The 15656-nt window shown below is 37.2% G+C and overlaps 1 protein-coding gene across 1 annotated transcript; it reads left to right on the forward strand.

Moving 5' to 3' along the window:
- The first annotated feature begins 573 nt into the window (after positions 1-573).
- Positions 574-2068, forward strand: LOC112024475 (hydroxyproline O-galactosyltransferase GALT2). Its single transcript, XM_065766254.1, has 4 exons — positions 574-971; positions 1093-1266; positions 1592-1699; positions 1798-2068. The coding sequence occupies exons 1-4, from the start codon at positions 837-839 to the stop codon at positions 1948-1950; spliced, it is 570 nt and encodes a 189-aa protein (XP_065622326.1). The 5' UTR covers positions 574-836; the 3' UTR covers positions 1951-2068.
- Positions 2069-15656: the final 13588 nt, after the last annotated feature.

Here is a 15656-nt window from a genome sequence, read left to right on the forward strand (position 1 = left end):
TTGTAAGATAGACAAGACAATAAATGACGTTCCTTTAAAAAGTTTGGCTTTTTAAATAGGACAAACAAATTGGGATGGGGGAGTATAAGTTAAGAATAATGTACAGGCACAAACTATTTTACAACATTTTACAAACTGTTGATGTGTCCAATTTCTTATTGATTTTCATCTAAACCCACCATTAACATCATATTTTCATTTACTAATAATCATTCACCACATCAAAAATTTGTAAAAAAATTTGTATCTCTAGCATTAAATGCATGCCTTGTATTTGTGGAAGTAACGTTTTGCATTCCTTATAAGATTATGACTTCTGAGATGCCAGAAGTGTTTAGGACAGTGTTGTCAACCTTGGTACAAATAACTTTGGATCGCGTTATTCCCAGTTACTGTGTTGCAATAATTAAATGGCAGGGTTAATGACTATGAGATATTATGTGACGCTTTCGTCCCTGTGAGCATATGACATGAAATCAATTTCCTTGTGATATGTGTTTAGTTATTATACGAGGACCAATGTAAGTTTTATGTACTCCAATCCGACAGAGGGGCTTGTTTTGTTTGTTTTTGTCCTTATGATTCTTGAATTCAGAGATTTGGACTAATACATTGATATATGATGTATGCATATGAGCTAACAAAGTTTCATATGATATATGCCGTGCATGTCTGGGTCTGTTATCTTTCTATTTTTAATTCCTGTGGACATTCTTCACTGGCTATTTATGTATGTGTTTCTTTTTTCATTTTTCCATTTGAAAAATATTCTGTCTTCCATTGTATTGTGATTGGGTTTTTGCTTATTTGGTGTTGTTACTCTTTACAAAATCAACATGAAGAATCCAAGGAAGGAGGTGAATGCAGTGCTGAAGAAGGAGGCTGCTTACTTTGGCGACATTGTGATTTTGCCCCTTACGGAGCTTTATGAGCTTGTTGTTCTAAAAACTATTACTATCTGTGAGTTTGGGGTGAGTTTTTGTATTATAATCTAGTTTGTCTTTCATTGGACACTTTCCTGGAGCTTCTGTTGTGTTGGGTCCCCATGCTGAGTTGTGTTATATCCTTAAAGTCCAAACATTCTCCATGCAGGTTCAGAATTTGACAGCTGCGTACATCATGAAATGTGATGATGACACGTTTATTAGGGTGGACACTGTCCTAAAAGAAATTGAGGGCATCTCCCCTAATAAGTCCCTTTATATGGGCAATCTCAATCTCTTGCATCGCCCTCTCCGAAATGGAAAATGGGCAGTCACCTATGAGGTATGCTAGCGGGCTGGTATGTTTGTTATTTGGACTTGTTGCCTGTTATGGATCAAAAATCTATCCCTACTCAGTTCTGCCTTTCGGGCTTTTGATTTTTCTACTAGAGCTCCTTTCATCAATCAGACACTTCTGGAAATCTGATACATTGTGCTTGCTTGCAACTAAGATTGGAAATAAGAAGAGAAACAATTTCTTCTCATATTATCCGAGCTTATTATTGTTGTTTTCTTCTAAATTAAGAAGTTTGTGTTCTTGGTTGGATAGACCTGTTTGATTCTCTTTGCATTGTTCCTATATCTAACGAAATTGTGTAACGTAACAGGAGTGGCCAGAAGAAGCATATCCTCCATATGCCAATGGGCCTGGATATATAATTTCCATTGATATTGCTAACTATGTTATCTCGCGACATGGGAATCGAAGGCTAAGGGTTAGTTACATTATTTCTCTACTATGCCTTCCTTTTTAGGATCCTCCAACCCGTTTCAGCATTTGGTAACCAAAAACTACTGTTTCTTTTGGCTGCAGCTTTTCAAGATGGAGGATGTGAGAATGGGAATGTGGGTTGAGCAGTTTAACAGTTCCATGAGAGCTGTCCAGTACTCACACAGCTGGAAATTTTGTCAGTATGGGTGCATGGAAAACTATTTCACGCACATTACCAATCCCCGAGGCAAATGATCTGTCTTTGGGACAAATTGGCGAGAGGTCGGGCTCAATGCTGCAACTTTAGATGACAATGCTTAGGTCACACTCATCTTAGTCTTCCCTCCCCCACTTTGTATTTTTCATTTTTTCTCCCGGGATGGCCATACCTATTGGGTAATGGATATCCTACCTTACCCAATTCAAATGTTTTGGATAATACTCGGTTCTTTATGTGTAGAACTTAATCGTGTAGGGTATGGATATTACCCGAATAGTTCGAGTAGGGTATGGATATTATCCATACCCGCCCCATATATAAAAAAAACCCTAACTCTCTCACTTTCACTCACACACACACACACTCTCTCTCTCTCTCTCTCACTTAAGCCTCCATCCTCACCGTCACTCTTTCTCTTTCTCTCACCTGAGCCTCCATGGCCCAGTACCTTGAACTCATCCCTTCGATCACCAGCACCACCACTATAGTGGTCTTCTCCATCTCCGAATAAACTTTCTCAAACCAGAGGAGATTGAACCATACATCACCAGAGTAGACTTGCTGTCGCTGATCTAGACTTTGGAGACGCCGACAAAACCATCTGTGGACCCACCGCCGATCTCACTGTTCGTGATTTCCATACATTCTGCTCCCTCTCTATCTCTTTCTTTGTGTTTGGTTGTTGAGAAAAACTTGAAGGAAAGGAGAAATTTTGGAGTCTTGGGGCTTTTGTACGACCTTGATGTCCATTTCTTTTTATGGGTTTACTTTAATGAATGGGTTTCTCCAAAACCTTGCCGATTATCATATAAAGAAACACTCTTTTGCTTTCTCAATGTGCATTTGATTGTTATGTCAATTTGAAGCTCATTTGGGGATTTCGAACCTGGTGTCATTAATTTTGTTTTTAAGCTTATTTTTTACTATACTTCGTGTGTTAGATGATGCACTAAAAACTTTGGGTGTAAATAAAAAACAAAGCACACTTATCGTTTGCCTAGAAAAAAATATTGTTATTTTTCCAAGGAAAAAAAGAAAAGAAAAAGAAATCAAAGGACTATTTGTTTGCCGAGAAAATGAAAGAAAAAAGAGATGAAAAGAAAAAATTAAAATGCCTCGTGGGCATGTGTTTCAGTTTTTAAGTTAAAATGTTTTTGGATTTTAAGAAGAAAAAATTAAATGGGTTTTAGGTAGAGTATGAATATCCATGAATAATAAATCCAAGTAAGAATTGGGTAGGGATAATAATGTGTATTGGTATCCGGGTATCCATGGGCAAACATTTCAGGTAGGGTATGGATATACCCGATCCTATATCCATACCCTACGGCCATCCCTTCCCCAGTGCTGATTATCATCTATCTAGGTGGATCAATTTATGAACTCAAACTATTAATTATGAAAATTAGCCCTCCCCAAATGAGTTATCAATGTATGATGTATTATATAAGCAGCTTTTGAAGATTGATAACGTCTTCCACATAAATCATTTTTCATTAACTCATGGAATGAGGTTGTGAACGTGAAATTAATATAAATTTCATATTAATCCTCCTAGGAAGTAATATGGTAATTAGCAAAAAGCTGCAGTCATATATGGTATTTGGAAGTTTGGAACACAAAAAAAAGGGGTACATTTTCAGTCCTCCAAGAACCCAAAAATAAAAACTAGAGTTTTCAACTTGCATGGGAGATAAGAAACAGATCTTACCATAAGTTACTACGTGAGTTTAATTGAAACTGAGTACTTTTGGGTCTTCCAAAAGGTGAAAATGTTAATGTACATTCGATTCTTGGAGCCTTGGAGGTCCAGAAGTGACAGAATTTTTGGCCTGCATTTTCCATTCCTGGAGGACCGAAAACGTCTGCATTTTCAATTATTTGCGTAAAATAGCATGAGGTCAAAATTGGCACAATCATTCCAAAAAAAAAAAAAAAAAAAAATACCTACATTAGTTTATGTATTTGTCGTGTAAAATGAGATTTTGCTATGGTGTTTGAGCAAATATACAAGTCCGTGTAACTTATGCAAAATGTTTTTTTTTTCCCTTGAGCTAAAGGAAGAGTGTAGATACAGTTATTATGTACGAAAAAAAGAGACAATAAAAAAAAAAAAAAATTGATATATTAATGAAATAGAGTATAAATAGATGATCATATGAGTGTTTTGAAAAATGGTTAACTAAATTAGAAAAAAAAAGTTTTATTTTAAAATGGTTAAGTAAAATAGAAAAAAAAAAAAAAAAGGTATTTTTTTTTAATTTTAAAATAAATGGTAATTTTTGCATAAACTAGTAAGAATGTTTCTGTTTTTTTTAGATTAATGTTCTGCTTAAAATGACTGAAGCCTTTTTGCCAATCAGCCATTCCTATGTGGAAAAGTAGCAGGTCACGCATCACACCAATTTCGGTTTTCCATGGATCACAAATGAACCAATCGATAATCAAGTACCAGAATGTTTTTTTTTTTTTTTTAAATTATTTATTTTTTTAAACATTTTAACAATATTTCCCAAATGGCCCAAGAAATTACGATTGTAATTCCCGTTGAAACCTGATCCTTCCATTTTTTTTTTTAAGGTCCAACTGTAAACCTGTAAAAGTAAAATACCTAATTGTTCCAGGATTTTCAGTGCAATGTGGTTTTTAACTTTTTGGATCAAGATAGGTCCTTCAATAAAAGCTACTCCATCGTCAACTATCATTTCTAGCTGAGGATGCTATATTTTGTAAAGTTGTTCTTATATGAGCCCATAGACACTATGTTTAACAAGTTTTCTTATGCTTATCGACATGATTTGTGTATAATAAATGCAGCGTTAATGATGTACCCAAATAAAAATTATGTTAATCTAATTATAATTCATAAGGTACTTAGTCGTACTATCTAAGCAATTGTAAAACAAAATGAAAAGAAAAATATTTTGTGCTAGGATCACCATTTGTTTTTATGGGATTAAGATCCGGTGCAATATGTAGAGTGCAATATTTTTGAATGGTTGATATTAAAAGATAAATTTTAATCTCAACCCTTCTATAAAAATTAAAAAGAAAAAAAGAAAAAAAAAAGATGAAAGGGTAAATAATTAGAAAGTGAAAATTATTTATGGAAGGATGAGATGAGAGGCATTATCACACCCGGTATTGCTATTGCTGGATCTCAATCCTGCTTTTGCTTTTCAGGCCTAAGAGCATTAGCATTGGAGAATGCTAATGCTATATCTAAGGTGTTTTTAGCATTTTAACCCTTAAAAACTGCTGCATTAGAAAATGCTAAAGGCAAGAATTGTAAAATTTTTGCAATTCTTGCTACAGTGCAATTCTATCTTTAGAATTGCACTGTAGCACAATTCTAAAAGAATAAGTAATTTTTTATTCATCTCTCATTTAGTCCTCTCTGCCTCTCACTCCCACTCTGTCTCTCCGTCTCCCACTCCATCTCTCTTTCTCTCATCTCACATCTCTCTTTCTCATTCAAGGCTTGCACCAGAGATGGTGGGTTTGGATCGGCGTGGTGGTGGGTTCATGGTTTGATCTGGGCATGGTGGTGGGTTGGGATCGGTTGATGGTGGGTTTGGATCGGCGTGGATCGGCGGGCTGGGTGTGCTAGAGATGGCTTCGATGGGTTTGACAAAGGTTTGAATCGAAGAGGGTGTGGGTTGCTAGAGATGGCTTCGATGGGTTTGACAGAGGTTTGAATCGGAGAGGGTGGGTTGCTGTGTTTGACCGTGGGTTGCTGTGTCATGCTTGGTCGGCGAGGTCTGGGTCATGCTTGGTCGGCGAGGTCTGGGTTATGCGTTTTGGTCGGCGTGGGTCACGGAGTGGGGTTTTTATTTTTTTTATTTTTCTTTTTTTATGTGGGTTTTTGTTCCGGTGGGATTTTGGTGGGTAGTGGTGGCGTGGTGGGCGTGGTGGAGGCGCGGTGGTGGTGATTGGGCAGTGGAGGAGCGGTGTAGAGGTTAAGGGAAGGTGGATTTCAAATCGGTGGATTTTTGAATGGGTTTACTCCGGTGGGTTTCAAATCGGCGATTGTTGTTGATGGGTTTGCTCCGGTGGTTGTTGATGGGTTGATGGGTTGAGGTGCTGTGGCTGTGGTTATTGATGGCTGTGTTGCTAGAGGTTGAGGGAGAAGGAGAGGAAAAAACAAACTGTTGGAAAGCAAAGGTAACATAAGTCTGAAAAAAATTTTTTTTTTTTTTTTTTTTTTTTTTTTTTTAAGTATTATTATTTTTTATTTGAAAACCATTGCATTCAACTAAAAAACAAGCTTGTAAGAGCTGGTTTACATTTGAAGAAATCTCAGAGTTTATAATGGGTGGAGTCTCCTCCATCCATGTTACAAAATCATCAACAAATTGCGCATACTTGGCCAGCCCATGTGTTGCCTTGTTACCTTCCCTTCTTGTGTGGCGAGTTTCAAACTGCCATAGCATCCGCATATGGTGTATGGTTCCAGCAATAATATTGGCAATAGCTAGGGAGGGATCTGATTCCCCCTGTATAGCTGAGCATACCAATAGGCTATCACTTTCAAAAATTACCTTCTGGAAACTGATATTCTTGGCAAAAATGGCAGCTTCCTCCATTGCTTTCACTTCAATTTCCAAAGGTCTCAATGGGAGCTCCAACTTCTTACTCATGGCAGCAACCACTAGGCCTTGGTCGTCTCTTGCTATCACACCAATTCCGCTCCATTTGTGTTTTGAAAAAACAACCCCATCCACATTCACTTTATACCAACCATTTGGAGCAGGGACCCATTGGTGTTGAGTTGGTTGTGTATTCTGCAGCTGGTGTGGCATCTCCTGGGCTAGTGTATACTCATGTAGTAGTTTGGTTGCCGCCCCATAGATCTCCATAGCTGACATATTCCTTCCCCCATGTCTCACTCCATTTCTGTTGCACCAAATACTCCAAGCAATCATCAGAATCATATCCAGTAGGCTTGAGGCAGTACCTTGGTTTAGCACACATTGCCATAAAATGTCCATAAAATCCCCTTGACCTTCTACCATATTGCTCAGATTGCAATGGGACCAGACTGCCTTTACCTTTGTGCAGTGACATAAGGCATGTAGTATAGTTTTTGGACTTAAGCCACATTCATCACAGGTCAGGCTGTCAATGACTTTTCTATGGAAAAGGTTCATTTTTGTTGGCAAGATGTTTTGACATGCTCTCTAGCCAAAGTTTCTCACCTTACTTGGAATTCTTGCTTTCCACAGCCTTTGCCAAAATTGGTGCATGCCTGAAGGGTCCGAGCTTTCACCGCCATCATTTCTGTCTCTACTTCTCGCTAAGTGATAAGCACTCTTAACACCGAATTTTCCATTAGCAGTTGCTGTCCATACCGGTTTGTCAGCTGGTAGTGTTGTGCTTAAGGGGATGCTTAAAATGGAGTCAGCTTCATGATCAATGAAGACATCCCGAATCATGTTGGTTTTCCATGCTCCACTTTTTGCATCAATAAGTGCGCTGACCATTGTCTCCACAGGTAAGATTCTTTGTGGTGAGGATATATGAAATGTGGTTGGGTTGTTTGTCCACTTGTCCTTCCAAATGTTGATATTTTACCCATTGCCAACCTGCCACTTGACCCCATCTCTAATTAGAGATTGGGCTGTCGAAATGCTCCTCCAAGTAAAGGATGGGTGATGGCCTTTCCTGGCATGTATACAATCACCTTGCTGCAACCACCAGCCTCGTTTAGCCAAGAGAGCACTATTGAAGGCCCTCAAGTCTCTAAAGCCCGTGCCACCTTTAATCTTCGGTTCACATAGTTTGTCCCACTTCATCCATGCCATTTTTTGTTCATTACCCTTCTGCCCCTACTAGAAATTCCATACCATGCTTGTCATGTCATCACAAAGGTTCTTTGGCAACAGAAAATAGCTCATGGTGTGAGTTGGAACAGCCTGTGTTACTGCGTTTATAAGTATCTCCTTGCCTGCACTGGATAAGAGCTTCTCCTTCCAACCCGATAATTTGTTAGCCAATCTTTCTTTCAACTTTTGGAAAGTGTTCCGCTTCGATCTCCCCACCAATGATGGCAGCCCAAGATATTTCTCATGTTGCTTAATAATTTCTGCTACAAACATTTGTTTTATGCTCTCTTGTGTATCCCTAGGAGTGTTTCGGCTAAAGAACGGTGAAGTCTTCTCCTTGTTGAGTTGTTGGCCTGTAGAAGATTCATACACTTGGATAAGTCGCATAAGTTCATCACAATCATCAGATGTTGCTTGGCAAAATAGTAAGCTATCATCCGCAAAGAACAAGTGAGAGAGCCGTGGTCCCTTACGACAAATTGATATGCCAGTAATTTTTTCCTCCAAGGTTGCCTTCCAAATTAGAGATGATAGTCCCTCGTCTGGTCCTGGGGCTTTAAGTGGATGCATTTGTTTAAGAGCTTTCCTCACCTCTGTAGCTAGGAATTCTCTGGTAAGCAGTGCATTCATAAGTTCTGATACTCTGGCCCCAATGGCATCAAGAAGTTCATCTTGAACAGAAGAATGGGAGGCGCTGAACAAGTTTTGGTAATAATTGATGGCGATATTCTTCACTATTGTTGGATCTTCTTGCCACTGATTGGTTTTGTCCATCAGCCCAAAGACCATATTTTTCTGCTTCCTACTCGATGCCTTTTCATGGAAATACCGAGTATTCTTATCTCTAAATTTTTCCAAGCAACTTCTTGATCTTTGATTCCACATGTCTTCCTCCATGGCATACAATTTGTTCAAGTTTTTCTTGTTTCGCCTATCTGTGTTTGGTTCGAGAGACCAATTGCATGAGTCTCCAAAAACTGCAATTCTCTTTGCATCCCTTCTATGTTCTGTCCTACATGTTCGAAAACTTGTGAGTTCCACCTTGTTAAGGCTCTTTTACAGTTTTCTAAGCAATCTTCAATTGGATTTGTCCCCTACATCAACAACCCTGATTCCCATGCCTCCTTGACAACCCTTTCGCACTGCTCATGCTTGAGCCACATAGGCTCAAAACGAAAGAGTTTTGCTCTTCCCTTTGTTTGTCATGCGGCTTGGTCTAATCGCAACAGAAGGACACAGTGGTCCGAGGCTGAATTTGCTACATAATATAGTTTTGCTCTTGGGAATTTTCTTTGCTACTCCATTGTCCCTAGGGCTCTATCGATTCTTTCTCTAATGCATCCATAATCCCTTTTGTCTACCGCCCAAGTGAACCAAGAACCTGTGTAACCCAAATCTACTAAACCTGAGTCATCCAAGCAATCTCTGAAATTTGCCATTTGTATGCTAGATTTGTCCACTCCCCCTTCCTTCTCATTGACACTAAGAATTTCATTAAAATCTCCTATACATGCCCATGGTTTATTAGTCTGTTGCCCAAGACATTTTAGTGTCTCCCATAACTCTGTTCTTTTGTGTGTGCTAGGATTGCCATAGAACCCAGTTAATCTTCATTCTCCAATGTCACCACTAGAGTCAATCACCGCATCAATATACCATCGATTAATAAGTCTTACTGTAACCTTTACATCAGGCTTCCATGGTAATGCCAAACCCCTACTCCTGCCCTCACTTGCCACCACAATTCCTTGTAACCAACCAATTTCTCTTTGAACCCTCTTCATCTCTTCCACTATTAGCTTGGTTTCCATAAGAAAAACCAAATTGGGATCTTCTTTTTTAATCACCCTTTTCAGGGCCTGAACTGCCCAAGGGGTCCCATACCCTTAGCATTTCCAACTTATAATACTCATTGGTCCTGACGGGGTTGCTATGCAACCTCCGCCGATCTCAAGTGTTGATTGAAATTTTCAGTCAGACATACCTCATTTGTCTCAGACTTTAATCTTTTCCCCTGGGGAAAGTTCTAATCTAGCTCTCCAAGGTTTTTCTCTTTGGCCCTTCCTCCTCTGAGTGCTCCTCCACTCCTATATTGTTGCTTGGATCATGCTGGAGTCTCTTCCATCTTCCATTCTCCATGGCACGATGAGAAGCTTCATCCTTCTTTCTACCCAATAAACCCTCCTTTGCTATACACTTTTGCTCGCTCTGATACGCACTTTGTTTTGGGGCTGGAGTTGTATTTTCTTTGTTGGTTGCCTTGGGTTTTTTAGTGTAAATTATTTCCTTGTTTTGCTTACCCGTATTGAGGCCTGGATTAAAAACCTCCCTTATCCCCATGGGTTGATTTGCAGCTGGGTTATGTCCCTCTATTCGGCCCATTGGATTGCTATCATTCACGTTGGAGTCCCTTAGCCCATTATCTCTGTTACTGGGCCCAACAACTATTCTACCTTTCCCTCCTATATTTTGAATTTTGGATTCACTTTCTTCCTTATAAGATTTCATGAACACCGTATCCCGAAATTCAGCTTCCAATATTACATTATTTCTTGTCACATCATTAGTTTTTAGAATTTTCTCCGCACCACACGTTTCCTTGACTATCCACGTTGATTTCCCCTGATTTTCTATTGCTGCCTTAGCTGTGAATTGGCCATTGACATTCACCGGTGCGGGGACCACTTCCATCATCTCCGTCACAGTGCTCATTGGAGTTTCCCCATCTCCACTATCCCCTGCACTGTTTTCAATGGGTTCACCATTGGTTTCCTTAGCCTTACTACCTCTCCTTGTGTCTACCTGTACCCTTTGGGGTCGTTGTAGTCTATCATAGGTTGCTCTTAATCAGGCGCCATACTGCTGATCTTTTTGTTGAAGCGAACCTTTACTACGTATCCATACTCCACAGTCCCTTTCGTCATGGTTTAGTTTACCACACCAATAACAAAATATTGGCAGTTGTTCATATTAAAAGGAGACCCATGTTGAGGACGGACCTCCAAACTTAACCAGCCTCCCACGACACAAAGGTTGTGTGATATCAATTTTTACATGAACACGAATACATTTGCCCAGTAGATTATCTCTTGTTGGGATGTCCACCTCTTCCACTTCTCCCAGTGTATTTCCAATCCGGACACCAACTTCCTTAGTCATTCTTCTGGCTAGGAGATCTGTATCTGTATCTAGAAACTAGCTGAGTCAAAACTAATGTTTTCTATCTGTTCCTCATCACCCAGTTTGTGAAGCGCTATAAGATATTTGTCAAAGGACCACGGTCCCATGCTCAGGACACGATCCATATCGACCTTGTCTTCAAATAAGATGATGGCCTTATTTTCCCCCAGATCACGAAGTTCAAAGCTCTGTTCAGTTTTCCAAGCACCCTTCAACGTCCTTGCCACCGCTTCAAGGTTGACCCTCCGTTTTGTGAAGAGATTTGCCACCAAGGTTGTCCCTTCCATTATTGTTGTACTAGCAAAGTCATGTTCTATCACCTCCCTCTCTATGAGAGCGAGGTTCTTCCATCGTGAGCATACGTGAACTTTTTTCACTCTCAGAGAGGGAAAAGAGCTGCTAGCTCCACGGCAAGCAAAAGTTCTCACCTCTAAGGTCTCAAAGAGAACCTAGAGAGAAAAAGTTTTCGAACTTGCAGTTCACTTCAGTGGCTTTTTAAACCTAGCTAAAAGCAGGTGTAAAAATGTGGAACCATGAACTTGTCACACTGAGGGCTAGGAATGGAACCAATTAAGATTTCTCTTTTGGTAGGCTAGGGTATGTGCAAAAAATTTGCTGATAATATAAAGATTCAAGAATAAATAAATACATGCAGGTTCCAGTTAGCTCAATTGGTAAAATTTCTGATAGTTGTATAAGAGATTTGGGGTACTCTAAAGTTAAAAGTTACCCTAAATTCTCTTATATAATATAAATAATAAATAATAAATAATATTATATTCTCGTGTCTTATTTGTCGGTTGGCACCTAATTCCAAACTCAAAACATGAAAATTATTTTTGTTTAGTTCAACCTTTGAATTTGAAGTTCACCGTTGTGAATTATTTGCAAGCATGAGGCATATGATAATTGATACGAGCCCACTTCTACCAAAATGGCAAATCCAGCTTGTGACAATTTTTAATAGCCATTTAGGTGAAGATTTCGTGTGCTTAAATTAAATTGCTCACTTTCTATCTCTTTTATTACATTTGGCTTAAACTAGTTGAATGGTTAAAATGTCTTATATCTCATAAGTCCAATAAAGTCTACAAAAAAATCCTAAGCAGTTTATTACGCGTCGAAATTCAAAGTATTGCGCAAGACCTGAAGAGTTTAAGCCAGGAAATTCAATTAATTCCTAGAGTTATCGATTAGCCGCCGCCGCCACACCACCACCCCCCCCCCCCCATGTAGAAATGTATACCATGTACCACACACAGGCTGCAAATGAATTTCGGATCACTTTCTTCCTCATTGTAATTGAGCATTGTGTAGAAACAGACACGCATATATAAGTAGTAATTAAGATAAGAATTTCTTGCTTCATGCATTAATGTGACCATGTCTCCTCTTAGAGACATTTATAAAATCTCAAATATCTTAGTTTTAAAATATCTATGGGAGTTGTGTTTTCATTTTGAAGCTCATGAATAAAGGAATCTTTTGATTTCACATTTGTGTGTAAAAAATGTCAAAAAACGTATTTGGAACTTTGAAAATAACTACTATTAGTTACGAATACCAATTGGACCAATTGTAGTGCTTAATTTTCTGTTTTCAAAATTGTCAGTTTTATTGCATGAATCTTGTAGCACAGTTGAAGGAGGTGGGAAAGGGTGGAGAAATTCTTGTATGAGTTGGGCATATAAGATATTTGTGAGACTGACGTGTGGGGTCCTACAACTAGAATTGAGATTGACGTAGGGAAGGGGTGGAGAGAAATTCTTGTATGATCTAGACAAATAAGACATTTGTGAGACTGACATATGGGCCCACAACATGTTTAAGATACTTTCCAAGAGAAAGTTTGTCATCTGAGGAGCTAACTCTTAAAAATGTGAATTGGGATCCACTATATGTATATATTTTTTAAAGAATCAACTAGAATCTACTTGTTTCTCAAAAAAAAAAAAAAAACTAGAATCTACTTGTTACTTGCTATTAGAGAGATTTTATAAATATAGTTTTTCCCCTGTATGCTGTATGCATTAACACTAAAATTACTACCCTACAATTACATGATTCATGATGGAAGTAACATGTTATACTTATATGTTTCCCGAACACCTAGAATAATTTTAGGTGAGACCCATAATGCATTTGTGACTTTTGAGTTCACAATCAATGCATTTCCCATATATCCCAACTCCTAGCTAATAAAACAAAGTGGGTCTTATCTTAGATAAAAAAAAGAAAAGAAAAGAAAGTGGGTTTTAATTACCCAAAATAAATAGGAGAGATATTATGTGCATTCTGGCATGAAGCAGCAAATGAAATATTCCTTCAGTGACATCAATAGTGTTGAGAAAGCCTCTTAATTCATATTAGGCTAAGATCAAAATCTGTACCAATTCAACTAGTATACATACACATAAAAAAAAAACAAAGACAAGTTTGGTATTTTTCGGAGTTTGACATATNCCAAGGACATATGTAGAAATGTGTGCTGGCTGGTAATTTCGGCAAACTTTCTTCCTCATTTGACTCATTGTGTTGAAAGTTGAAACAAACTTTATATATAATTATGAATTTCCTGCTTCACGCATTGATGTTACACGCTTTCTCGCTAGTTTTAGATGGCATTGGTAGCTAGTGCTGAGCATTTGAAAAGAGCATTAAGTTGCTAGATGCATTAAGTAATTCAATCTGTAACATTTGAAAAGGTGATATTAAATCATTACTTAAAGTTTAAAATACTAATTTAATTAAAAATGCTAATACGAAGTTCAAATAAAGATAAGAGTCATTTACAATATTTTAGTAAAAAAGAAAGAAAGAAAAGTAAAACCATAAATATAGTTGTGATCAATCAAACCTCTAAGCAAGTAAATCAAATAACTTTCTATTTCTTTTGAGAACCTGTCATTGAAGCGGTTGAATGGCTGAGTCCATTTGAAGAAGAATTAGTGTTCATTAATTTGGCAAAGATTATTTTTGCCAATTTATTTTACTATTCAGCTTATTTTTGCTACTATTCATAGGTTCCATTGCACTTTTTCGTACTATTTATGAGTCTCACTGTACCATTTCAACTAATTTTTATCTTTATCTACGGTATTTTTAGCAAAAAGTTTTCAGTTTCAGCAAAATAAGCGGATTTCAAACGGATCCTTAGTTTTAGTGAGGGAGACTAGAGAATTATACTATAGGCAGTGGCAGAGCTAGGATTTCAATTTAAGGGGGGCAAGATTAAAAAAAAAATTCTAAATATGTTAATCAACAACAGATTAACGATAACAAAATAAATAAACAATTGTAAATAAATGTAATTACAAGTATATGTTTTGTATCATTTAAATAAAGAAACAAAAATAACCAGTTCATAATTATTAACAATTAAAAGAAGAGAGTAATGTAAATACATAAAGTTTAGACATCTAATTGATTCATTAAAATAAGCTTTAAAAATAGATTCATCCAATAGTCTTAAGAGTATAGTAAATAGTAAATACCTATTAAATTATATATATTTTTCACCATTTTGATTGATTATTAAAATATGTAGAATTCAACATTTATTTATCTATCCTTTTAAGTATCTAAAATTTGAGTTTATAACAAAATTTTCATATTTTGAAACCGTTAAAAAGCCAAGAGACAGAGGAGAAGAAAAATATAATGAAGGGTTGGAGGCTCTAGGTTTTTGGTACAATATAAGAAGATTAAATATTTTTAATATATATATATATATATATGAGACCCACTAATTGAATTGTATAATAAAAAAAAGATTATCTTGAATTGTGCTTCGGTATTAGGTAATTTAGCTTCATCCTATCTTATTCTAAAAAAGTAAAAAATAAAAAGTAAAAAGCTTCATCCTATTCCTATCTAAAAGACTAAACAATTTTAACTGCATTTCACTATTCGTTTAACTACTATTATGAATCTATGATTTATATTCACTTATGAGACAAGCAAGAAATTCAAATGCTTGAATGGTGACGGGTAAAAAAAGTTACAAGTGGGATAGGATAAAAAATTCAGAAAAAATGATATGTTGGTTTGGTGGGTCAGGGAAGTTCATTTCCCTTATTTTTCGGTGTCTGTTTCTTTTAAGGATTACTTCTTTGTTTGTTTTTTTTTTCCTTCTATGTCAAAGGGGTCAATTGCTTAAGAATATCTGAATATATATCATAGTAATAGTACTCTGGGGTTGTTTTCACATAATTGCCCACCCCCCCTGCTGCTTCCGCCCCTGACTATAGGTATTCATTTGACTTGTTATAATAGCCATGTAGAATTTTGTTGTGTGAGTATTTTTAGTCTTTTACTTGTTTGCTGCGCAATCACTTAGCCAGATTAATACTAATCTTTTTCAATCTTACTTTTTACATCATAATCAATTGATCTAAATTCATTAATAAGACACTCACTCACGCATTGAATCATTCATTTTATCTCTCACACATATTTTATACGAACACACCTAAATCCTTACACTTGTGATTGAAATATAATACTTACACATGTGACCAACACGGAAACTTCGTAAAATATTGATACTCAAGCATATTGTAATGAGTACTTTGTCCTTAGAGTTTTCCATACATTTCAACCTCACCCTACATTATTCTATCAAGACAAGAAAAGCCTCCTCTCTCTATATATATACACACCTAGTTCTCTCTCTCTCTCTCTCTCTAACAAAAGTGAAAAGCCTTCTAGCTATAAGCCCCAGCTCTCTCTTTCTC

The sequence above is a fragment of the Quercus suber genome, unplaced genomic scaffold (genome assembly GCF_002906115.3).
Source record: "Quercus suber isolate HL8 unplaced genomic scaffold, Cork oak 2.0 scaffold_24, whole genome shotgun sequence".
In the NCBI taxonomy this organism is placed as follows: domain Eukaryota; kingdom Viridiplantae; phylum Streptophyta; class Magnoliopsida; order Fagales; family Fagaceae; genus Quercus; species Quercus suber.

What these genes read in the sequence shown, in the direction of transcription:
- LOC112024475 (XM_065766254.1), top strand. Translation starts at nt 837, where the DNA reads ATGAAGAATCCAAGGAAGGAGGTGAATGCAGTGCTGAAGAAGGAGGCT. An exon ending in AATGGGCAGTCACCTATGAG is followed by an intron (nt 1,267 to 1,591) that starts GTATGCTAGCGG and finishes GTAACGTAACAG; the next exon opens with GAGTGGCCAGAAGAAGCATA. An exon ending in ATGGGAATCGAAGGCTAAGG is followed by an intron (nt 1,700 to 1,797) that starts GTTAGTTACATT and finishes TTTTGGCTGCAG; the next exon opens with CTTTTCAAGATGGAGGATGT.